The following is a 24,808-nucleotide window of genomic DNA, read 5'->3' as shown; positions in this document are numbered from 1 at the left end:
AGTTCGCCATCACAAAATAATAAAAACTCTTGTGTTCAAACTCTCACATAATTAACTTTTCAATAATCTATAAAAAATGTTTCTGCATAATGTAAGATGTAACAAACCCACCAACAAGAGAGAAATAGAAATGAAAATAAACCTATGTGAAGGTCACAGGGATGGTCAGTGATAATTTATAAAGATGCCAGGATAATCCAAACTATGGAAATAAAGTATCTGAAAAAGGATATAAAAACATCACAACACAAAGGGTCTTAATTTGTTAGTGGTGTGAAAAATTTATTGTTTGAAATGGCTTACATAGCTACCAACTTTGATTCCCAACATATTAATAGAAATTGTTCTAGTGAGGTTTCAATGAGTCAAGTATAACTCATTGCAACCCTATGAATGACAAATCTGGATCCTTTCCTATTCGGTGTCATCCTCATCATCTCTTCTAATACAATTGAGCAGATTGCTGTAGTCACTTTGTCAATATATTTCATTGAGGGTTGCGCTGTCTTTTGCTGACCTTCCACGTTTCTATGCCCAAGAAATAATCACTCCTAAAAAAAAATAAAAAAAAGAAAGAAATAATCACTCCTAGTAACAAGCCCATATTCTGTAGTACCACTGTTTGATAATGGGAATAAATACTGATCTCTTCTAGTCAGTTGGTGAGGCAACTGTCCTCCAAATCTTTTGGAACAGACTGGTGAGCACCTCCAGGGTGGCATCTGTAATTTGGAAAATGTCAGTTGTTATATCCCATCTTTTCCTGAGCCTTATGTTTTACTAATAACTTCAGTACAGCTTGGATTTCTTCCTTCATTATCGTTGGCTCTTGATCATATGGTACTTCTTGAAATATCTCAGTAGTTTGGAACAGTGACTCTTTGTATCCCCTCCTTCTTATTTTTATGTTTCCTGCATTATTCAATATTTCTCCCTTACACTATCCTAGTATTGCAACTATAGGTTTGAATGTGCTTTTCACTACCTTCAGCTTGAGGAATGATGAGCAAGTTCTTACCTTTTTGTTCTCCGATTCTAGATCTTTGCACATTCTTGTAGTTTGTTTTGTCTTCCAGAGTTGTCCTTTGAAATCTTCTGTTGAGCTATTTTATCTCATCCTATCTTCCCTTTGTTTTGGCTACACAATACTCCAATGCAAGTTTGTTCTTTCCCCTCTGTCTTCTTAATGACCTTTGGCACTCTTTATAGATAATATCTGTAATTTCCTCCCACAACTCATCTAGTTAGTCTTCAGGCACTGGTGTTCTATATTTTGAACCTATTCTTAAGCAGATATTATGTTATGCAGATGATTGCTTACTGAAGCGAGGGGAACATGAAATAGTTGCAGCAGAAAGTTAAACACTATAGCCTTCAATATGGGATGCATGTCAGCATCAAGAAAACAGAAATCTTCACCACTGCACTGATGGATGACAGACACCATGATGGAAAGAGAGGAAGTAATGAGATTATCAATGAACTTTATCTTATTTTGATCCACAATCAATACATTTAGAACTAGCAGTCAGAAGATGTAGTGCACTGGGAAAGTCTGTATTTAGGGACCTTTTCTTGAAATCGGAAAAGATCAAATTATTGAGAAGTAAGAATGTCAGCTTGAGGACAAAGTGTTCTTTATTCAGGCCATAGTTGTTTAGGTCGCTTACTATACTGCTGAGATCTGTATAATTGCTAAGCATGACAGAAGAATTGATATCTTTGAACAATGCTGTTGGAAAGGAATGCCAAAAGAACAAACAAATATGCCCTGGAGAAGGTACAACCAGAGAGCTCCTTGGAGGTAAAAATGATGAAGCTTTGTCTCATATATTTTGGGGATGTTGACAAGAGAGGTTATTCCTTAGAGAGGGTTATCATGCTTGGGAAGGTGGAGGGATGGCAAAAGAGAAGAAGAGCCTCAACCAGATGGGTGGACACAGTGATTTGTGGCAATAAGCTTGAGTGTGTCAGAGATGATAAGAGTGACACAGGATAGAATATTGTTTAGATTGGTTTGGTTCATAAGATCATTATAAGTTTTACTTAATTCAGTGACACCTAACCACAACAAAAATAGCATGACCAATTTTTAAAAGATTGAAATTGTCAGTGACTTAATCTTATTTGGATCCACAATCAACACCCTTAGTACTAGCAGTCAGGATATCAGGAGACATTGCATTAGGCAAGTTCACAATCAGGGATTGTCTAAATAACTGAGGGGCAATAATATTAGTTTGAGACTTAAGTGCACTTAAATCAGGCCATGTTCTTTTCAATAACTTGCTATGCATCTGAGAGCTGAACAATAATGGATAAGGATGAGAGAAGAAGAATTGATGCCCTTGAATTGCGGTGTTGGAATATTGAATATCTCATAGACTGCCAAAAGAACAATCAGATATACTTTGGAGAAGGTATAACAAGCATGCTCCTTGAAGTCAAGGATGGTGAAGCTTTGTCTCAAATATTTGGGGTATGTTGCTCAGAGATTATGAGACTTTCTTCTTTAATTGTTATTCATTCTTCAACTCTTCTGTGTAGCCAGTTGAAATAACCATGGTCTGAGTCAGATGTACTCTAGTCTTCAAACTGAAATTATACCTTCTCAATCATTTGGAGAGGTCCCTGACAGTGAATTTGGCCAAAGCAATAAATCTCCTGATCTCCTGACTGCTGGAAGGAAGAGTATTCATTTCTAGACCCAAGAAAGATTAAATCATTAACAATTCCATTCTTTTCTCCCTTTATCAAATTGTTGCTTATTGATTCAATGGTAAGTATTTTTAGCTTCTTGATAATGAGATACAATCTATATTGAATGCTGTAGTCTTTGTTCTTCTGCAAAAAAAAAATTTCAAGTCTTCCCACTTTCAGCAAGCTAGGTTGTGTCATCTGCATAATGCAGTTTGCTAATGAGTCTTTCTCAGACCTTGATGCCACTTTCTTCTTCATTTAACCCAGCATCCCACGTTATTTGCTCAACATTTAGATTGACTAGGTATAGATTTAATTAACAATGAGCTGTGGGCTGGAAGCTTCTTGTTTAAGTCAATCAGGACCTGGTGGGTGTGCCTTTGTATTTAAAAGTTGGTTGAGCCCTCCAGTGGTGTTAATTGTGTTTGGGAAGAACATTGTTCTAAGTGGTATAACATTGGTTTGTCTGTTTGGTACTGAGATAACTTGCCTTGTTGTGATATGGAAGCTGTACCACAGGTGTGTAAAATGCCATAATGGTTATTCACAGTGGACAGAGTTTGATAGAGCTCCCAGATTAAGATAGCTTTTGACGCAGGATTGACAGCCACTTATTAAACAATAGGATTTGAAATCTCTATGACCATTAGAGAAATGATGATAGTTATAGAACAGTGTTCACATCTTTTTTTCGTAGGGTTGCTGTGAGTCATACTGGATTTGATGGCATTTAACAATGACAACAAATGTATGAATAAAGGATAAAATTGTGAGGTACACCTTTCCTGATTTTAAACAATATAGTGTTTTCTTGTTCTATTTAGACAACTGCTTCTTGATTTAGGATTGTCATGAACACAATTAAGTGTTCTAGGATTTCCATTTTTTTCAATGTTAGTCATGTTTGATTATGATCCATAGAGTCAAATGTCATTGCATTGTCAATAAAATACAAATAGACATCCTTTTGATAATCTCTGCCCAGATCCATCTAACATAAGTAATGATATTTCTTGTGGCACAGCCTTTTCTAAATCCAACTTGAAATTCTGGTTCTGTACCAATTTACTATTCTAGTAATTTTTGGATAAACTTCAGCAAATTTTACCTTCATATGATATTAAATATATTGTTCAATAATGATATTAAAGATATTGTTCAATAATCATCATATCCTATTGGATCAACTTTCTTAGGACTGGGAACAAATGACTCTCTTCCAGTCAGTTGGTCACTTACCTATTTTTCAAATTTCCTATCATAGACGGGTGAGCACATCCAGGTCTGCAGCTATTAGTTGAAACATTTCAATTGATATCACATCAGTTCCTGGAACATTAAAAACAGCTTCTTCTTGTTGTTGTTATGTACTATCAAATCGACTATTACTCATAGCGACTTCTTGAACAAGAATGAAGTCCTTATCCAGGGACTCATCCCTCTTGGCATCATGTCCAAAGTATGTGTTGTTATGTGCCGTCGAGTCGCTTGTGACTCATAGCGACCCTATGTACAACAGCCCTAAACTCTGCTCTGTCCTGTGCCAATCACGCTGTCTCTGACACTCCCATCCCAATTATCCCAGTCACTGAATCAATCTACCTCATAGAGGGCCTTCCCCTCCTGCACCATCCCTCCACCCTCCCAAGCATGATATCCCTCTCCAAGGACAGGTCCCTCCTTACAACATGTCCAAAATATGTTAGAAGGTGCCTCAGCATTCTTGCCTCCAAGGAGCTGCCCAGTTTAACCCTTTTCAGGATGAATCTGTTTGTTTTCCTAGCAGTCCATGGTATCCTCAATACTCTTCTCCAGCACCACAGCTCAAAGGCATCAGTTCTCCTTCTATCCTCCTTAGTCATTGTCCAACTCTCTGATACGTAAGAAGTGATAGCAAAGACTATGGCCTGCATCAGACACATGTGGAGCCAAGCAAACTAAAGCTGTGAACAATCTCAATCTCTTCACCATCCATCCTGCTGCTGCCAATTGGTCCAGTGGTGAGAATCTTTCACCTCACCAGAAAAGACCTATTTGTTTACTTGGCAGTCCATGGGTATGTATTATTGAGTACTGACTCTTCTGCAGCACCATAACTCAAAATCTGATTATTCTTGTCACCCTCAGTAATTGTCCAGCTCTCTGATGCATAGCAAGCAATTTTGAAGACCATAGTCTTGATCAGGTGTACTTTAGTCTTAAAACTGACTTATGCTGCTAGAGGTACACTATTTATCTATAAGTTTTTGGTGTAGAAAATGACTTGTATATTGTTAATTACTTCATATCTTAAGTGTGTATATGTTTGTTGTTTGTTCTTATTATTACAATATTTTTCTGTCGGTTTCCTATGAAAAGATAACTTGTGGGTCACTGTGATGAGGGAAGCTATGCTACTGGTGTTTCAAATGCTGGAAAAGTCAGCCATGGTAGACAGGTTTCAGCAGAACTCTCATAATTATATAGACTAAGAAGCAGGATTGACTATTCCCCTTCTAAAATAATGATCCTTGAAACCTTATGAATAATAAAGACATAATATTTGATTTAGAGTTTAAATTGGAAGCCACTTAAAATGAGGAAAAAAATGACAGCATCCTTTAATAATTGGAACATGTAATGTTTTAAGTATGAATATAGGAAACTGAAGACGTAAACAATGAAATAGAATGCATGGAGATCAGGATCATTTTGAATCAGACAATTATATGACCTATTAAGCTAAGAAAGAAAAACTCAAGAATAGTGTTGCATTCACTGTAAAATAGTATAACAGAATGTCTAAAGAGCTGTAGTTAAAGAATAAAAAACGGAAGAATTTACTTGATATTTCTTAAATTTGAAAGGACTAAAAACCAAATTAAAGCTCTGAGTTACTACACCAAGGAATGCAATGGGCAGAATCTTGAATGATCCAGGAAGCAACAAAAGAACACAGAGTGAATGTGCTAAAAACAATTGGTTGACACTGAAAAAACCTCAGGAAGTACCATATGAACAAGTTGTGTTGTTGTTGTTGTTACATGCAGTTGAGTCAACTATGACTCAGAGTGAAGAAAGAAACAATGGCTCTGAACCTTGTCCTATCCTGAGCCATCCTCACCATCTCTAAAAAGCTGACCCTATTGCCACAGTCACTATGTCAATTCATCTTGTCATGAATCTTCCTCTCCTGTGCTGACCCTCTACCATTCCAATCATGGTATCCTTCTCCAAGGAGTGATCCCCCTTCTCGTGACATGTCCAAAGTATGAACAGGAGCGACTGTTAGGGAAGATGTTCAAGCCACATTGAAAGCATTGGCAAAAAATAAGGCCCTAGGAATCGATGAAATATAAATTGACATATTTCAACTAACGCATGAAGCTCTGACACTTTATGCCAGGAAACTTGGGGGATTATCTACCTAGCCAAGTGACTGGAAGGTATCTGTATTTGTTCGCATTCCCACATAAGGTGATTCAACACAATGTGAAAATTATCTAACATCATTAATATTTCATACAAGCAAAATATTCCTTAACATCACTCACAAACAACTAGAACAGTATGTTATAAGATAACTATGAGCCACATTTGGAAGCAGGAGCAACATCCACTTTCTAAACAACATGCCTCCTGAAACTCTATGAACTTTGATAAATGTTGATAGTTATAGAGGGGCTTCAGGCCTTTTGTTCCTAGGGTCACTATGAGTCATGCCCGACTTGAAGACAATAAAAACCAACAACATGTGTCAGATTCAATACAAAGTGCTTAACAACAACAAGAACAATCAAATTAATTGAGATGGATGTAGCAATGAATTTGGAAATTTCACTATGATCAAGAAAGAAGAAGGAAAGAATATAGTACACATCCTTTGGAACCAAAGATTCCCATGCCATTCACAATTCACACTGACATGTATACAAGAACAGTAACAGCCTCAGAGGAGAACATAATACCAAGATGAGATAGCCCTGAATTGAGATTCCTGCCTTACAGAGCCAGAGTCAGGGACCTTCATCCAAACTTACTGGCTACATTTGAATGTCAAGTGCCTGCAAGCACACTTGAGAAACTACTCTGAGGAACTGTAAATTTGGCAGCTGTCAAGACTGAGAGATTGTATCCAACTGTCAGCCTGCTTTGTAACCTATTAAATTCCCTAATAAGCCTCATCACCATGAGTATGGTGCTGTGAGTTCTATGTGGTAATTGCAACATATTCTGGACCCAGCAGAGCAATGAGATTGGTGTTGGAATTAGCGGCAGTAGGTGCAAGAACATGGGTGACCATGGCTGATGTTACAGGTACTGGTTTTGTACTGTGGATGTTGTTGATGAATGTTCTGCTTTGTGGAGTTAGCAAATGACAGGTATAGTCCTTTCAGTGCTGCCTACACTAACTGTATACTTATGTTAATTAACATAAGAGATATTCTCCAACCCCTATCTTCCTCCAATGGGGGATGTTTATTACTTAGCCATATAGAAATAGTTCAGACCCCAAAGGGTCTGACTTACTCATTCTAGAAATTGTTACCGGGACAACCTTTTCCTTGGAAGGATTTGTGAAATGGAATAGTAAATGACCTGCTGCTCCAAGACTCATGCTGAAAAGAAAATCCCTAATTTTTTTTCTTTTTTGTCAAGTCTTTTACTTCTCCAACCACCTCCTTCCCTCTGTCCACTCCATATTTAACAACCTGACTTTGTTTTTATAGGAGTTTTTCTTCCATTAGGTGAAACCAGATGCTCATAGACTTTTTGATGAGGAACTGCTCACAACTTCCTTGGTGACTTGCTTTCAGTCCTATAGCCAACACGACAGATATCTGCACAGCATTTGAAGATGAACAAGCATTGACTGGTGATCTTATCACAGAGTGGCAGGTTGATCTTAGTTAAAGATCTGAGTGGTGGCAGGTTAATGACTGATCAGCAATATGGTTACAATAGCTGAGGCGGAGGTTCAAATGCAGCAATACATGGAGAATAATGAGCTTGCAAAGAGGCATCTATGAAGTCCAGGTTCATGAAGCACAGCACAGCTTATTCTAATTATCCATCTGACCTGGGCTTCTTATCTATGGAAAGAGACAGAGGACCTGTATTTAATCCTCCTATCAAATTTATATCAAGAGTCTGAAGCAAGGAGCAATAGATGCTGCAGAGATCCAAATCAATACTCTATAAACAGCCAAAACATCAGATCTTGGAGGTCAGGGTTGATTGACGAGCCAACTGAACTATTTCTTATTGATGCTGGTCGTGCTGAGGTCCAAGGAGTAGGGCAGAAGATAATACTCAGTGTCACGAGTATGATGGACTTGCAGTGGCTCAGGCCAATGTGGGTCCATAACACTGATCATAGCACCAGTGGTTCCAGGTCCTGCAGACACACAGATGTGAGTTGCTAAATCAACCAAAGGATACCCTCCATATCTCCCTGTGCATCATGTGGGGTGAGTGCTTCATCATCAAAACACAGACAGTTCACTTGACAGGGATATACCATTCCATCTGGATATACTCGAGTTGGGATCGTGAGGCTACAGGCTGTGAGATAACAGGGGCCAGACCACAAATCTGCAGCCACCTGATGTTACAGCTCCTTAAAAGTGTAACACTTTTAGACCTGGGGGGAGTCTGTTCACAATTCTCAGGTTCCCTTTATCATATATAAAGGGGGAGGGCAGTGACACCTACTTCAAAATATAGTATGACCACTTATGGGGGGGTAAAAGTGGCAGTGCTGGAATTGGAACCACTATCCCTGACCACAGAGTCCTTAGTCAGGTGAGGGGACCAGACTTGGGTAGGGGCAATTGGAGGGGGAGTATACTAGCCAGCTCCTGGGGGGTGTTGCCCTGCTCGGGATGGGCTGCCCTCGGCCCCCGGCTCGGAACGAGCCATCGCGGCCCTCTGCCCGGGGCGGGCTACCCTTGGCCCCCGGCTTGGGGTGAGCTGTCGCAGCCCTCAGGGTGAGCTCCTCAATCCCCAGTTTGTGCCATTGTCCCCAGATTGACCCCTGGGTGGGGAAGGAGAAAAAAAAAAGAATGCCTAGGGTATCCATTGTTACCTAGGCCACCTTCTGCCACCCTACCCCCCAATAAACCTGAAAGCAACACCCTCAAAGCCCTTCTCTTTGTAACTCACAAGTTTGTTCTCTCTAGGTTTGCTCCCTTTCCTATAGGTCACCTTAACTCTGAGTTTTACTCCAGAATTGACCCTGAACCCAATGCCAGTGACTAAAAGGCAATACGATTGACAGCTAAGGAAACAAAGGAACGTGGAGCCTCTGGGTTCAACCAGCCATCCCCACTGGACCCATCTGGGAAAACACTTTGCAGTCCAGAGGGGAGCAAATGACAGGAAAATATCTTCTAACAGAGCAAGAAGGCAAGCAGCTTTAACCCAAGACCACCAGTAAGGTGATAGATAAAGCGTCCTCCCTTCCCCCCTTTACATCTATGCCCCTGTTCAGCATGAAGCAGCCAGAGAGTCGGCATCCAATTCCCAAATCAATAAGACAGTTGTTAATTACCATTGGAAAATGCTTGTCATTCCTCTGTAGCATCTGATCCCCACTGGACCCTCATCATTTCCTTCACCTGCTCCCCCCACCGACCAAACTGTGCAGCTCTGCAACTGCATCCTGGCCCATCCTCACCCTTCTGCCCCCAACCCTCACCTCCTTGTACCCCCAATATGTTTTTCCCAATTAAAAAAAGGGGGGGGGTGAAAAAGTGTAACACTGAGACTCTTGCTGAAGTAGTGGGGCCTGCTAGAAAAGTCCAGGAGCTGCTTGGGCTACTCAGTCTCACCCTTCGACATTGTGTTGGTTCTCGTTGACTAGGCTGTTCTTTGTCTCCTGGGTATTTTGGTTGAGTTCCTTGCTTAGCCCTTCGTTGAGGAACTACCATTTCCCACACTCTTTTCTCTTCTTCTAGGGTCTGTCTACATCTTCGATGTTAGATGGAACACTAATAGTCATTCTAAGACTTGAGTGGCACGTCAAGCAGGTCATCCTTTTCACTTCAATTTGAAGCATCAACACAGCTTGGTAACCAAAACCGTGAGTGATTCTGTATTCTTCCAGGACCACAGCTTTTTTTCTGAAACACTTATCTTCTTTGTTGGTTTCAGCTGCTTCTGGAAGTTAAACAGAATCTCTACCAAGAACTGAAGTTACTTATTCGTGGCTGCCTCAGTGGAAGGTAAGTGGAAAAACCTGGGTGTTCTAAGCGTCAAGGCTTGCTTGCAACCACTTAGCTCCTGGGTCATCTAGAACTTGGCTTCCTCCTCAGGTGCTCCTGGTGGGACTTCCACAGACAGATGTGGTCCAAAAGACAGATTCACCAATTTTTCATGTACCTTGGAAACTACTCATGTTCACTTCTTTGTTTGGCAGCCTCCTGACATTTCTTGTTCTGGTTCATATCATGCTTCTTGAGTATGAACCAGGCAGATTCTTTTAGTAAGGAACAATCACTACCTTGTGAAAAACACATGGGATATAAACATTTTTGCATCTCTGTGTTATGTTTTATTTCACTTGTACAAAAAATGTGCTTAATAAACACACTATTTTCATAGCTCTGATGGAAGCTAATTTTTGGAACTTAGATGATTTGTTCTTAAATTCGCAATTTCATCTTACTTAAATTCACAGTCAACACCCTTGGTACCAGCAGTCAGGAAATCAGGAGACATATTGCAATGGAAAAGTCTGCCTGTAGGGACCTCATCAAATTATTGAGGGGTAATGATGTCAGCTTGAGGACTGAGGTGCATCTGATTCAGGCCATGGTCTTTCTAATCACCTTCTATGCACATGAGAAATGGGCAGTGAATAAAAATGTCAGAATAATTGATGACTTTGAGCTGTGGTTTTGGAGAAGAATGCCTAACACTCCATGGACTGCCAGAAAGCGAAATAAAACTATCACAAAAAAGGTGCAGCCAGACTGCTTTTTGGGGGCAAAGTTGCTAGAAGGGGCTATTTCTTGGAGAATGACATGATGCTCAGAAAAGCAGAGGGTCAGCAAAGGAGAAGAAAACTTTCAAGTTGATGTGTCTGGGAGTGTGACGATGGCACAAGATAGGACAAGGTTCAAATCTGTTGTTCATAGGGTCAGGGGTACTTGATTCAACAGCACCTAACAAGAACAAATGAGTTGTTCTTTAGTTTGCACTTAAGAATATAGAAATTAAAATTGTTTACCATATATTTCACTACACAGCTGAAAAATATGTTATTTTCAAATAAAAAAAATACAATGTTAATTTATTTGGAAATAGCAAAAGAAAAAAGCCATTTGAAATTTAAAATGTTACTCAGTGATAAAAGAACAAATGAGAACAGTTAAAACTTTCTTATGCTTCCTTCTCCTTTCTTTCATGCACAGCAGAGAAACCATCTAAGGCATTCACATGAACATTTGCTCTCTGAAATGCTATCAATTAAACAAAATGGAATTTATTTAACGCTCAGTCTACTTAATGAGAGATTAAAGCCTCTGTTTTAATTTACTATTTAAGAGCTCATGTTTAGATGAGTAACAATTCACTTTATAATAAAGTTCAAAGAGTTGATAAAGCTACTGATTTGGTATGATATCAAAGAACTTAATTTGCTTCATAATTTTTATGTTTGTTTTTGTCTGCTATCTTGAAACTGTAATATTCACCAGTATCTTTTTAAACTCTTCTTTCATGTACTTTATTTTTCTGAATGTGATATTAAGTCTGTAGAATATCTAAGATTAGTTTAAATCTTAATAGACTTTTTCCACCATTCAGTTTCTTAGCGTCCTGTACTGTAAAATTAATTCCCTGAAACAAAGTTCACTTAGGAAGATTCATCCCCACCTACCGTGAGCCCCGTGGTGATCAGTGGTCTTGCCTGACAGTTCAATTAGCCGTACTGTCACTCCTAATATCATTAGAAAATATTACACTGTGTAACTCTTTACTACCCATCATAAAGTTTCTACCTACTGGAGCATGTATTGAAACCATGATTCTTCATCCGTTGGTGTTGCAAAAATTAATACTTTTGGCTATCAACAAAAGCATGATACCTACACACAGGCCCTTCAGAAGACAAGGCTAGAAATCTATTTCTGAAAAATTATCTGGTGAAAATTCTATGAAGCACAGCTTCATGTTGACTTGCTTAAAGCTACTATGTAGAGAGAACTATGGATTGGTTCTCCTTTGTCATATAGAGTCCCCTATAAAATGGTGATGGATCTATAGCAAGTGGAATTTTTTAAGTTAATCTGTTAGAAACATGACATAAAAGTGACATGACTCAAAAAATAAAATCTAAGTATTCTTTCTTTAAGAACTAAAAAAAAATCATTTTTTAGTTTCAACTAGTCACCATGCTGGTTGTCTTTGTTCTTTTTGTCTGTTATTTAAATCTGATTGACAGCTGGTTCCCAGGAAACCTCCAAGCTGTGTATCTGCAGTCTGGTCACTAACAGAGCAGAAGAAAACAAAGCCTAATTTTTACTTTCAACCTGTATGCAGAGCAGATTATCCGAGAGGCGGGGCTCTATGAGGAGAATTGTGGCATCAGGATTGGTGGAAGATCTATTAACAATCTGTGTTATGCAGATGACACAACCCTGCTTGCTGAAACTGAGGAGGACCTCATGCACTTGCTGCAGAGGGTCAAAGACTGCAGCCTCCAATATGGATTGAGGCTCAATGTTAAGACAAAGATTCTCACCACTGGACCGATTGGCAGCGTCAAGATGGATGGCGAAGAGACTGAGATTGTTCACAACTTCTGTTTGCTCGGCTCCACGGTCAACACTCTTGGCACCAGCAGTCAGGAAATCAAAAGGCGTATCGCGATGGGAAAGTCTGCTGTTAGGGACCTCTCTAAAGTACTCAAGAGCAATGGTGTCTCTCTGGAGACTAAGGTGCGTCTGATACAGGCCATGGTCTTTGCAATCACTTGTTATGCATCAGAGAGTTGGACATTGACTAGGGAGGACAGAAGGAGAATTGACGCCTTTGAGCTGTGGTGCTGGAGAAGAGTATTGAATGTACCATGGACTGCTAGGAAAACAAACAGATTCAACCTGCAGAGGATTAAACCAAGCAACTCCTTGGAGGCAAGGATTCTGGGGCTTCGTCTGACATACTTTGGGTATGTTGCAAGGAGGGACGGGTCCTTGGAGAGGGAAGTCATGCTTCGGATGGTGGAGAGATGGCGCAGGAGGGGAAGACCCTCTATGAGATGGATTGATTCGGTGACTGGGGTAGTCGGGATGGGTGTGTCGGAGGCAGTGCGATTGGCACATGATAGAGCAGGGCTTAGGGCTGTTGTGCATAGGGTCGCTATGAGTCGCAAAGGACTCTATGGCACATAACAACAACAACAACAACAACAACAACTTTTACTTTGTTTTTTATGCCTCACAGCGTGGAGGCCAGAAATTTCTAATGAAAAACTGTTGACTTCTTCCACCATTCATTTAATGTAAACTTTGTAGCCAGAAATATATTTTTTATTTTTTTATATATATTTTGTATATCCAGTTCTGCAAATGAAAAACTTATGAAGTCCAGGAGATTGAGATTATTAACAGCTTTGATTTGTTTGACTCCACAAACAACAGCCAGGAAACTAAAAGACAAATTGCATGGGGAAAGTCTGCTGCCAGAGACCTCACCAAAGTACTGAAGTGCAATGATGCTAGTCTGGAGACTAAGGTGCACCTGCTATAGGCTGTAGTATTTGCAATTATTTGCTATCTATCAGAAAGTTGTACAATGACTAAGGGTGATAGTAATAAAATTGATGCCTTTGAGCTGTGGTGCTCAAGAAGAGTATTGAATATATGTACTGCTAGGAGAAGTGGCATCCACTTCCTAAACAACATGCCTCTGGGAACTCTTTGAATTTAAATGTCAATAGTTGTATAGGGGCTCCAGGTTTTTTTTTTCATAAGGTCGCTATAAATTGTGCTCAACTCAAGGCAATCAACAACAACAACAACAACAGAAGAATAATGATGTTCATCCTAAAGAGGGTGAGACCAGGCTGTTCCTCAGAGGCAAGGATTCTGAAGCTTTGTCTAACATACTTTAAACATATTGTATGGAGGGATCAGTCTGTGGAGAGAGACATCATGCTTGGCAGCGTGGAGGGACAGCTCCGGAGAGGAAGACCCTTGATGAGATGGATTGATGCAGTGACTAGGGTAATGGAAGTAGGTATGTCAGATATAATAAGATTGGCACAGGACACAGCAGGGTTTAGGGCTGTTGTACACAGGGTCGCTATGAGTTGCAGGTGATTCAACTGCACATGACAACAACAACAACAATCTACTATAATAGAAGTCCTAGGGGACATAACAGCATGACCAACCAAAAGGTTGACAGTTCAATCACCCAGCAGCTTTGATGGGTAAAAGACAAATTTTGGAAACTCTGTGTCATATAAGGGTCACTCTAGGAAGCAAATTTCCAAGTTTATCTTTCAAAAAGCTCCTGGATGGCTTTCATATGCAGTCCCTCAGCTAAAAATTGAACAGTTAATAATTTATTTCACTCTGATCCTTTTAGAAATAGAGATCAAAAATGATAGAAGTTTTTGTGGTATTAAAAAGGAAAGGATCTTAAAACTCACCAAGTATATTGCCTTTGTTCTGCACACGATGTAAATGAGAACCAGAATTCAAGTTCCTACAGTGAGTGAGTGAGTTAGGTAATTAGGAATGTAGGACCAGAATCTTGGTTTTCTTTTACTAGAGTCATATAGATTAGTGGGATAATGTTGTGCTGTTTTCTCTTTACTTGTTTGTTGAAAAGTGCTTTTCTTTCAGATTCCTTTGTGGCCTCACTCCAGAGCTTTACTCAGCTTCTGGGGAAATATAAGCCTTTATACAGCTTCTGGGGAGAAATCTTTACAATTGGAAATTTGGGGGCCATAGTTGGAAGTGTAATGTTCTCTTTCTAGAGAGCTCCTCTTCCTTTGTGAATGAAGTTCCCACACTATTTCTCTCCTCATCTTAAGAAACCATTTGCTAACCCATGCTGCCTTGATGTGGTTAAATATAAATAAATCAATCAAAAGAAATCTCCTTAAAGTTGACTTTAACTCATTTGAACTCCATGGGGATCAGAGTAGAACATGCTTTCCCACTTTTGAGAGAGCAGGAGAGCATGTTAACCACTCATAGCAGCACCTACAGACTCTCTGTTGGGAGTTTTTGTTATTGTGAGATGCTATCAAATTTGTTTTCTGGATTGCCATCTTTAAAGGAGCATATTGTCAGGTCTTTGTTTTGAGAAATGGTGGATAGGTTTGAACTGCCAGCCTTTTGCTTAGACACCAAGCACTTACTTGTTATGCCTACCATGTTTCCTTCTGTGGAATAAATATGCCCACTTTTAGGACTCAGTCTTAGCAAGTACATTAGCAGGCAATTCTACAGCTTTGTCACTTACTTCTACAACTTAGCTTCTGTCAATAATAAAGGAAATACATGTTCTCTGTTAACAATTTCTTTGTTTTTAAAATTGTGTATGTAAAATCCTGCAACAAAGAAGAGTCTCTCTGAATCCTAAAGTAGTGCTTCCTGAGATATATAACTTAACATTAACGAAAAATTTAACTATTCCCTGGGAAATGCCTAATTAGGAAAGATACATACTATGAATCACAAACAGGATGTCATTATTTTAAGGAGAGTTCATACTTTTGGGTAAATCAGAGACCAGATTTTATTCTGTCTATGCTTTTTACCACTTTGATTATAGCATATAGGAAACTTCTTGAACCTACAATTGGAAAAATTTATTTAATAGATATTCTATTTATGTTTGTGGACTTACATGGGCAGGAACTCTGGTATGTAATGTATCAGGCTACTAACTAAAGTTCCACTGTTTGAATCCATCAGCTGCTCTACAGTAGAAAGATGAACAGTTCCTTTCTGTAAAGATTTATTTCACTGAGTTGAAATCACACCAATGTTGAATTTTTGGTTAAGGCCATAGGGAATATGAGAAGCAACAGATCACTGATCAGGAGGTATATAGAAAAAGATAACTCTTGCAAACACAATAACGTTAGTATAAAGCTAACAGCAATGGTGCTCCAAGATCAATTTGTACTATTTTTGCTTCATTTCATGCCCTGAAGTAAGAAAACTAAAATGAAAATGCCAAGAATGATACATCTGTAGTACACATAATATTTCAATCTAAGTCAGGACATTGTCCTGAAGTACCAAAGTATGTTAATTTGCTTTCTATAACTCATAAAAGAAGATGGTCTAGTGGGGATTAACTTTGCCAATAAAAAAAGTTGTAGAATTTGGGAAGAAAATTATTTAAAAATATAATTGAAAACAAAAGATACTTAGCTTGGAAATTATACAGTAGAGGCAATTCCATCCTCCTCCTGTAAGATTTACAGTTTTGAAAACTCATGAAAGGGATATGTTGTTGTTGTTGTTATGTGCCGTCGAGTCGTTTCCGACTCATAGCGACCCTATGCACAACAGCCCTAAACCCTGCTCTATCCTGCGCCAACCGCACCGCCTCTGACACACCCATCCCGATTACCCCAGTCACCGAATCGGTCCATCTCATAGAGGGTCTTCCCCTCCTGCGCTGTCCCTCCACCCTCCCAAGCATGATGTCCCTCTCCAAGGACCCGTCCCTCCTGGCAACATGTCCAAAGTATGTCAGATGATGCGCCAGAATCCTTGCCTCCAAGGAATAGCTTGGTTTAATCCTCTCCAAGATAAATCGGTTTGTTTTCCTGGCAGTTCAGGGTACATTCAGTACCCTTCTCCAGCACCACAGCTCAAAAGCATCCACTCTCCTTCTGTCCTCCCTAGTCATTGTCCAACTCTCTGATGCATAACAAGCGATTGCAAATACCATGGCCTTTATCAGGCACACCTTAGTCTCCAGAGAGACACTGTTGCTCCTGAGTACTTTAGAGAGGTCCCTAACAGCAGACTTTCCCATCGCGATACGCTTTTTGATTTCCTGACTGCTGGTGCCAAGAGTGTTGACTGTGGAGCCGAGCAAACTGAAGCTGTGAACAATCTCAATCTCTTCGCCATCCATCCTGACGCTGCCAATTGGTCCAGTGGTGAGAATCTTTGTCTTCTTGACATTGAGCCTCAGTCCATATTGAAGGCTGCAGTCCTTGACCCTTCGCAGCAAGTGCATGAGGTCCTCCTCAGTTTCAGCAAGCAGGGTTGTGTCATCTGCATAACGGAGATTGTTAATAGACCTTCCACCAATCCTGATGCCACAATTCTCCTCATAGAGCCCAGCCTCTCGGATAATCTGCTCTGCATACATGTTGAAAAGGTATGGAGACAGGATGCATCCCTGGCGTACACACTTCCCAATTTTGAACCATGCAGTGTTACCCTGCTCTGTTCTGACTACTTCCTCTTGGTCCAAGTATAGGTTTCATATTAGCACAATTAAATGTTCTGGGATTCCCATTATACGAAAGGGATATATGCTGTCAAAATCTAGTTGACAGTATTGAACGAAATTTTGCTTTGCCACCAGCTACAAATAGCTATGATTAAAACAAGCTTGGAAGGAGGAGTGGCATCCACTTCTGTAATAGCGTGCCTCCGGAAACCCTATGAACCTGGAGAGAGGATGAGAGACACCCAGCGTTGAGGACTCTCCTTCATAGGGTCGCTATGAGTTGCCTGCCACTCAACGACACTTAACAACAACGACAACGACAATGACCAGCTACAAGGAGCTCTGGTGGCCTAATGGTAAGAAACCGAGCTGCAATCTGATAGGCATTGACCACCACCTGCTCCACAGGAGAAGGATGAGCAGTGAGCATTCTCCTCCAGCATATTTTACTGCCTCTGAAAACCCACTGGAGGGCCACCTATGGGCTGGTGTCAACTCAATTGTATCCGACAACAACAAGCTATTAAAGCAACGTGGATCATGAGATGGTTTGAACCCAGTGGCCATTCGGAGACAATCTGGAGCAGTGTGCCCCTGTAAATATTTACAGTCTTAGAGCAGTTAGAGATTATCCAGTAGCAATGTTGTGAATCAGAATCAACACAGTAGTAGTGAGTTTGATTTAAAAGACCAGATATTAGTATGAGTCGTGAAAACTGCTTACATTCTTGCTGAAGTAGTAGGCCATCAATACCAGAAACAGAGACATAGACAATAGCTATAACTTTATGCAAGCAATATCAAATGGCTCTTGTTTTGTATATATCCAAAAGCAATAATTCTACATAGTTTTAAAAATAAAGATTTACCACTTCTAAGTAATTATACAAACTTAACAAAATAATCATAATAAATATATTATCTGTACAACCTAGGAAAATGTTCATAAAAAAGAGAGCACTTAGATGGTATAGTATTTGTACATTTTTTATCTTTGTCTCTTGAAATAAAAGTAATGGGAACTTTGAAGCATAACAGAAAAATCCATTGTGAGGCATAGAACATCTATATTCCCTGTTAATTTCAGGTAAAACAAAATTTTGTAATAAAATATAAATAGAAACTTAATAAAAGACACAAGTGTTTAACTGAACTGGCATTATAGGTGAAAAATAGGTATTTTGTTGTTGTTGTTGTGATCTATGTGAAAGTTTTCAAAACATATTGACTTTTCAATTCATACACATTTTCTTTTGTAACATGGATTACAATACCCATGATGTCTGATCATCCACTTTCTCTATATTACATTTGCCTTTCCTCATCTTAAAAATATTTACTTGATGCTTATTAATTTTTACTCTACATCCTAAACTCTTATATAATTATACTATATTAAATCTGTATAAACCTTTTGCTAGCTTTTTGTAATAGTTGTCTTATACAATAATTTTTCTCCTGTGGCTGACTTAAGTCACTCAGAATAGTGTCCTTAAAATTTGTCCATGTTATGCAGTGTTTTCCAAATTTTTTCAGGAAAAAAATATTTGGCAGTGACAAAACTAACAAGGGACTCATATCTAAAATCAATTGCAAACTCCAACAACTTAACAATAAAAAGTCAATCCAGTTACAGAATGAACAAGATTCACTGGGGTTTTCAGTGTGACCTTTCCTGTTCATTCAAGAAGCACAAACTCTAGTCAATAAAACTTGTAATTACTTGAATATGAAAATATAAAAAGAATGAGCTTAGCCATAATTGTACAATATAAGACAAGCTCAAACACCTGTCCTGGCAAAAATGTTCCCAGGAAGACATACTGAAACAAGATTTTAAGTGATGCCAGTTAGCTGAGAACATGAAAAGACACTTCATCAAAGAAGACCTTCAAATTGTAAACAATTACATGAGGAAATGCTCCAGATCATCAGCTATTATTTTTTAATCACTGTTATCAAGTTGGAACTGACTCATTGCTGAACTTTCAACAAGTTTCTGAGGCTGTAAATAGCATGGGAGGAGACTGCCCTTCTTTCTCTTGTTCCTGATGGATTGAAACCACGAGAGAAGCATATTTGACTTAACAGCTCAATTCCTTACTAATTACACCACCAAGAGAAAATTGTCCATCTTCCTTCCACAAAGCAGTTGATTGATTTGAACTGCAAAATTTTGGGTTGACAACACATCTTCTTTTCACTAAGCCATCAAAGAAAAACAACAGTGAAATAGTTCTAATAGCAAAGTTCAGCAGGACAGAATGGCAAAGATATGGAAAGAGTAGGACCTATACCGCTGCTAGGAATGTAAAATGGTACAACCACTATGGAAAACAGTTTATTGTTTGCTTGGATAAACTGAAGATAGAAATACTATTTGATAGAGCTTGTATAACTTGATACAATGCTACTAGTAGGCATATATTACAAAAAAATTAAAACTGCCACATAAACAGGTGTACACCCATGTTCATTACAGCATTATTTTTAACAGAAAATAGATAGAAATAACTCAAATGTTTATCAATATATGAATGGATAAAGAAACTACAGGGTATTTCACACAATGGAGAACTATGAAAGAATGAAGACTTCACAAAACACTACATTACAAGGATAAACCAAGAGAACATTATGCTAAGTGAAATAAATCAGTCACAAAGGGACAAGTATAAGACCACTGTTATGAAAAGTTAAGAAAATATATATACACAAATAGAATCATTCTTGGAGAGAGAGTTGCAAGGTTGGAAAGAGAGGGAGAAAAGAGTAATAATGAATAAATAGACAAGTTGAGTGAAGGGAAACGTTGATGTATTTAATGTTATAAAACAAAATGTGAGTGAATTATGAAAAGATTTGATTGGATTTTAGTACAAATGAAAAGTGTGTATAGATAGTCAAATAAACAATGCTATTTGCAAACTTTCATGTAAATTACCAAAAAAAGTATTTAAAGATATAATAAGTGATGTTTGCCAAAATCAAACAAAAACAAATCTGTCATTGAGTTGATTCCAGCCCGTGCCAACTTCATGTGTGTCAGGGTAACACTGTGTTACCTAGCGGTTCAAGAAGAGTATTTCCCTTGGTGGCCAGGCTTGTTCTTCCACATGCTTCTGAGTAGACCTAACGCTTCAGTTAGCAGTCTGCACCACCCAGGGATTCCAAAGGAGACTTTGATTCCAGAGTCTCATGGCTAAAGTACCGTAATTTCCTATGATTGAAAAAAAAAATCAGATCAAAATATATTAACCAAGTTTTCTAATTTTATTCTATATGCTAGCATTTGGAATTATTCACCATTATCCTAAGAAATTTTAGAATGCTTTAAAATAGGGTATTACCGCCACCTTATTTCACATAGCTTAATGTCTTCTCTCTGCATCCCTGTTAGGCAGTGTTTTGTGAATCCTTTTTTGTTACATAGTACTCTATTGTGTAAAACATATAATAATTTGTTTATCTATTCATCTGCTTATGGACACGAGTTGCTTTTATCTCTTTGTTGTTGTAATTAGTGTACAAGATAGGACCTATGTTTATTTTATAAGCTCACTATCAGTCATGCTTGACTTAATGGCACCTAACAACATGATAGGTGGAGAAAAGATTGAAGTTGTCAATGGTTTCATCTTGGTTGGATGATAATCAACTCCCCTGGTAAATGCAGTTAAGAGATCAAAAGAACTGCTACACTGGACAAATATGCACCAACAACCTATGCAACGTCCTCAGGAGCACTGATGTTAAAGTAGTAAGGGGCACCTGATTAGAACCATGATCATTTCAATTAATAGTTATGCATCTGAAATTTGGACAATAAATAAGGACAGATGAAGAACCAATACCTTTGAGTTTTGGTGTTGGGAAAGAGTACTGACTATTCTGTGGACTGCAAAGAGAACAAACAAATATGTCCTGAAGAAATAGTCAAATGCTCCTTGGAGGCTACAATGGAAAAACTTTGTCCCATATGCTTTGAGCATACAGTTAGGAGAGGTCAGGAGGGATCAGTCTTTGGTAAGTGGCATCATGCTGGAAAAATTGGAGTGTCAGTAAAGGAAAAGACACTCAGGGAAGTGGCTTGATACAATGACTGTAACAATGGACTGCAGTTTATCAGATATGGTAGGATGGCGCAGGATAGAGCAAGTTTCCGTTCCATTGTTCATAGGGTCACTATGAGTTATACTTTATTCAAGGGCATCTAACTGTAACAAAAGAGTGGAATCAAGAAGCCTTTTAATAAAAGTTATTTATGTTCAAGTCTTTAAAATATGAAATCAGTCCATTTTTCTAAGTCAATAGACCTTCAATTATTTATACAAAAAACTAAATATTTGAAGGTATGTCTGGTGAGCTATGGGAACAAAGGCCTGTTTTTATAAAATACATGAGATATAGGCTGTCACGCAGCAAAGTTGGACAGAAGTCTGAGAATAGAGGAGGGGAAATATGGCCATGCAAAGCTCTCAGCTTGGAGTCAGGAAGCCATGTTCTAATTTTGATTTTGCTACAAGGAGTTGTATAACAAAGCAGAAAACAGATTTTCCCTCTATGTCTCAGTTTCCTTACTGGTAGAATGTAGATGATGAATTTAAAGAACACTAGGTATAATTTAGATATAAGGAAGACTGGAGAAGAATGCATGCCTTTGAATTCTTGTATTGGCAGAGTACTGAATATAGCATGGACTTTCAAGACAATAAACAACTTTGTTTTGAAAGCAATACAGCTAGGGCTTCTTAGAAGCAAGGGTGGTAAAACTTTGCCTCAGTTACTTTGAACATGATGTCAGAAGGGACCAGTCTTTAGAGAAAAACCCTTGACCAGGGGGATTGACACAGTGACTGCAAGAATGGGTTGGAGTTTGTGAGGATGGCGCAGGATAGGGAAAGATCCAATCATTTGTTCACATGGTAGCTAATTCATAGTGAGCTCAAGGTCACCTTACAAAAAATACAGTCTATATTAGTATTTTCTATGCCACTACATTCTCTTCCCTATGTACTTATTAGGGTACACACATGCCTGGTAAGGTCTTTAGTGATACGTGCATATTTTAATTTCATGCCACATAAAAGACAATTAACTCATGAGAGAGATCTTTAGTTCTGTTGGACCTTCTTAGGGAGCCCTGGAGACCGCTTGGTAAGGAATTGTGCCACCATCTCAAAGTCACATGGGTTTGAATCAACAAGCTATGGGGGAGGGGGGGAAGATGGACAATATTCTCTCATGTGATTTCTAGCCTCTGAAAATCTGCTGGAGAGTCAAATATAAATTGATTCTGATTTGGGGGCACAACAACAACACATATCTTTATTATCATATTGCAAAGTATTGTCAATGCAAACTTTAAATAAAGCTTAAGTACTTTCCTTGTTGTTATTATATGGAATTCAAGTCAGTTCTCACTCAGATACCCTTTGTACAACAAAATAAATCAAAACACTTCACAGTCCTGCGCCATGCTCAGGTTCATTGTTATGTTTGAGTTTATTTTTACCATCACTGTCCACTTTGTCCCACTCAGTGTCTTCCTCATGGTGCAGTAGTTAAGTGGTTAGCTACTAAGCATAAGATTCAAGGTCTCACTCCACCAAACCCTCTCAGAAATAAAGTGGTACTTTGGTTCTGAAAAGATTTGTAGTTCTTAAGGTAGTTCTCTGCCTTAAAGTGTCTGTATGAGTGAGATGTGAAGAAATGTCAGTATGTTTTTAAGTAATGTCTTAAGACTTTGCATTTTGACTGTTAATGAATATTTGAAAGGAAGGCAAGGAAATGAAGCATCTGTAGAAGTTCTGACTTCTCACAAGCTAATTTTCTGTGGCGAGACTCAGAACAGCAGTCATTTTAATTCAGAGACTCCACCTCTCTTGTAAAACATGAGCACCTAAGTACACTAGTAAAACCTGCTTAGGTCCTCAGGGCAGATCATTAAAACTTTTGACTAGACTCCAACCCAGGAAGTTTGGTAGATTCCATTTCCCAACTGAAGGCACTAATGTCATAATAAGGTAATAACAAGGTGCATGCTAATATTGATCATTTAGTCTCTACACTTTATTAACCTTTTAAAAGGGTAAAATAATAAAAAATATGACATTTTGTAAGCAAGATCACAATTCAGGTTTGCTAATGCTGGACAAGTTCCAACAGTTAGTATGAAAAATATTTTTTCTTTACTCCTAAGAAGATCCAGTATTAGTGTCTGTTTTGCCCTGTTGTTAAATTGTATTTGGGATTTTGTGTTATTGTTGTCATGTGCCTTCTAGTCAACTAAGACCCTTAGTGACCTTATGAATTATGACTGAACTTTACCCCATCTAAAGCCAATCTCATCTCCAACACTTGTCCCCACTGCCTCATTGTATCAATCCATCTTATTCAGGGTCTTCCTCTTCGGCATTGACCCTATACCCTTTCAAGAATGATGTTCTTCTCAAAGGACTGCTCCCTCTTGGAGTCATGCCCAAAGTATGTGAGTTGTAGTTCCAAAATCCTTGCCTCCAAGGAACAAACTGGTTTCACCCTTTCCAGGACATACCTGTTTGTGCTCTTGACTGCCCATGTTGATTCAATACTGTTCTCCAGCACCACAACTCAAAGGCATTAATTCTTCTGTAATTTTTACTCATTGTCTAACTCTCAGAAGCAGAGCAAAAAATTGAGGAGATCATGACCTGGATCAGGTCACCTTGGACTCTAGACTGACATCGATTTGTTCTTTTCTTTTTTTCAGTTACGGTAATTGAAATACACTTATTTCATTATTTAGTTATATGTAGAAAACAACTGTATTTTCAAAAATTCCCACATGTGCAATTCAGTGACAATAATTGGGTACATATTGTTGTTCAACTACTACCATTAAGTGTTCTCAAATAGAACACAAAATGCTTCTGTGATGTAGAGCTTCTGTTAATAGTGCCTGCTTATTTTTAAGGCCATAAAATTTAAAACAAAACAAACAAGCAAAAAAATAAAACCAACCACATATACACACAGACAAATTCAGGTAAATTGATAGAGGCAATAGTCCTACTTAGGTGTTCAAGAGATGCTGGTTGTAACTAGGCATCAGCAATATATCCTGATCATATAGTAGCTAGCTAGGGAAGCAGGAGAAGGCTCTGTGAGCAGTTTATCTTCTAGCAGTGAAATCTTTTCTGGCTAAGAAACAGCAATATAACATTACTACTTTTTTTTACTTACTTTTCCAAGTTGTTGGACCAGTTTTCATTGCTAAATCATTCCTAGTAATAATATTAGAAGGCAAGGTGGAAATGAGTCCTTTCTTCCACTTCTAAGCCTAGATGCATCATTAGTTGTAAAATAAAATGTCTGAGAAAAAATATTGTGTAGAGCATTATTGTTTGAAGCTAAAGTTCCCTGCCTTTGTTGTTTACTTTAATGGCAGAGACAGCAGCTGTGTAAAGACTGTGCTTGGTAAGTTGTTTCTTACCATTTTACATTAACATTTTCAGGGAACTTTAGTGCCCTAGTGGTAAGAAACTATGCTGCAATTCTGAAGGCATGTGCTTCAAATCCACCAGCTGTTCTGTAGGAGAAGGATGGGTCTTCTCTTCCTTCCTGTCCAATAATTGCCTCTGAAAAACCTGCTTGAGGGTCAGTTATGGATTGGTTCCAACTCAATGGCACATGAAAATAACAAATT

At 38.6% G+C, this 24,808-nt stretch overlaps 1 protein-coding gene across 1 annotated transcript in view; it reads left to right on the top strand.

Annotated features, from left to right (window-relative positions):
- LOC102848355 (keratin-associated protein 24-1-like) overlaps window positions 1–24,808 on the top strand; it is a 50,110-nt gene that overhangs the window by 12,040 nt on the left and 13,262 nt on the right. Inside the window, exon 2 of the mRNA XM_006899425.1 lies at window positions 9,835–9,905. Coding sequence (XP_006899487.1) covers window positions 9,835–9,905 — 71 coding nt within the window. The remainder of the gene's footprint in view (window positions 1–9,834; window positions 9,906–24,808) is intronic.

This window comes from Elephantulus edwardii, unplaced genomic scaffold (genome assembly GCF_000299155.1).
Source record: "Elephantulus edwardii isolate Elephantulus edwardi_28Jun2011 unplaced genomic scaffold, EleEdw1.0 scaffold00256, whole genome shotgun sequence".
Taxonomy (NCBI): domain Eukaryota; kingdom Metazoa; phylum Chordata; class Mammalia; order Macroscelidea; family Macroscelididae; genus Elephantulus; species Elephantulus edwardii.
Note: the sequence above shows the minus strand (reverse complement) of the source record. Positions and strands in the feature narration are given on the sequence as shown.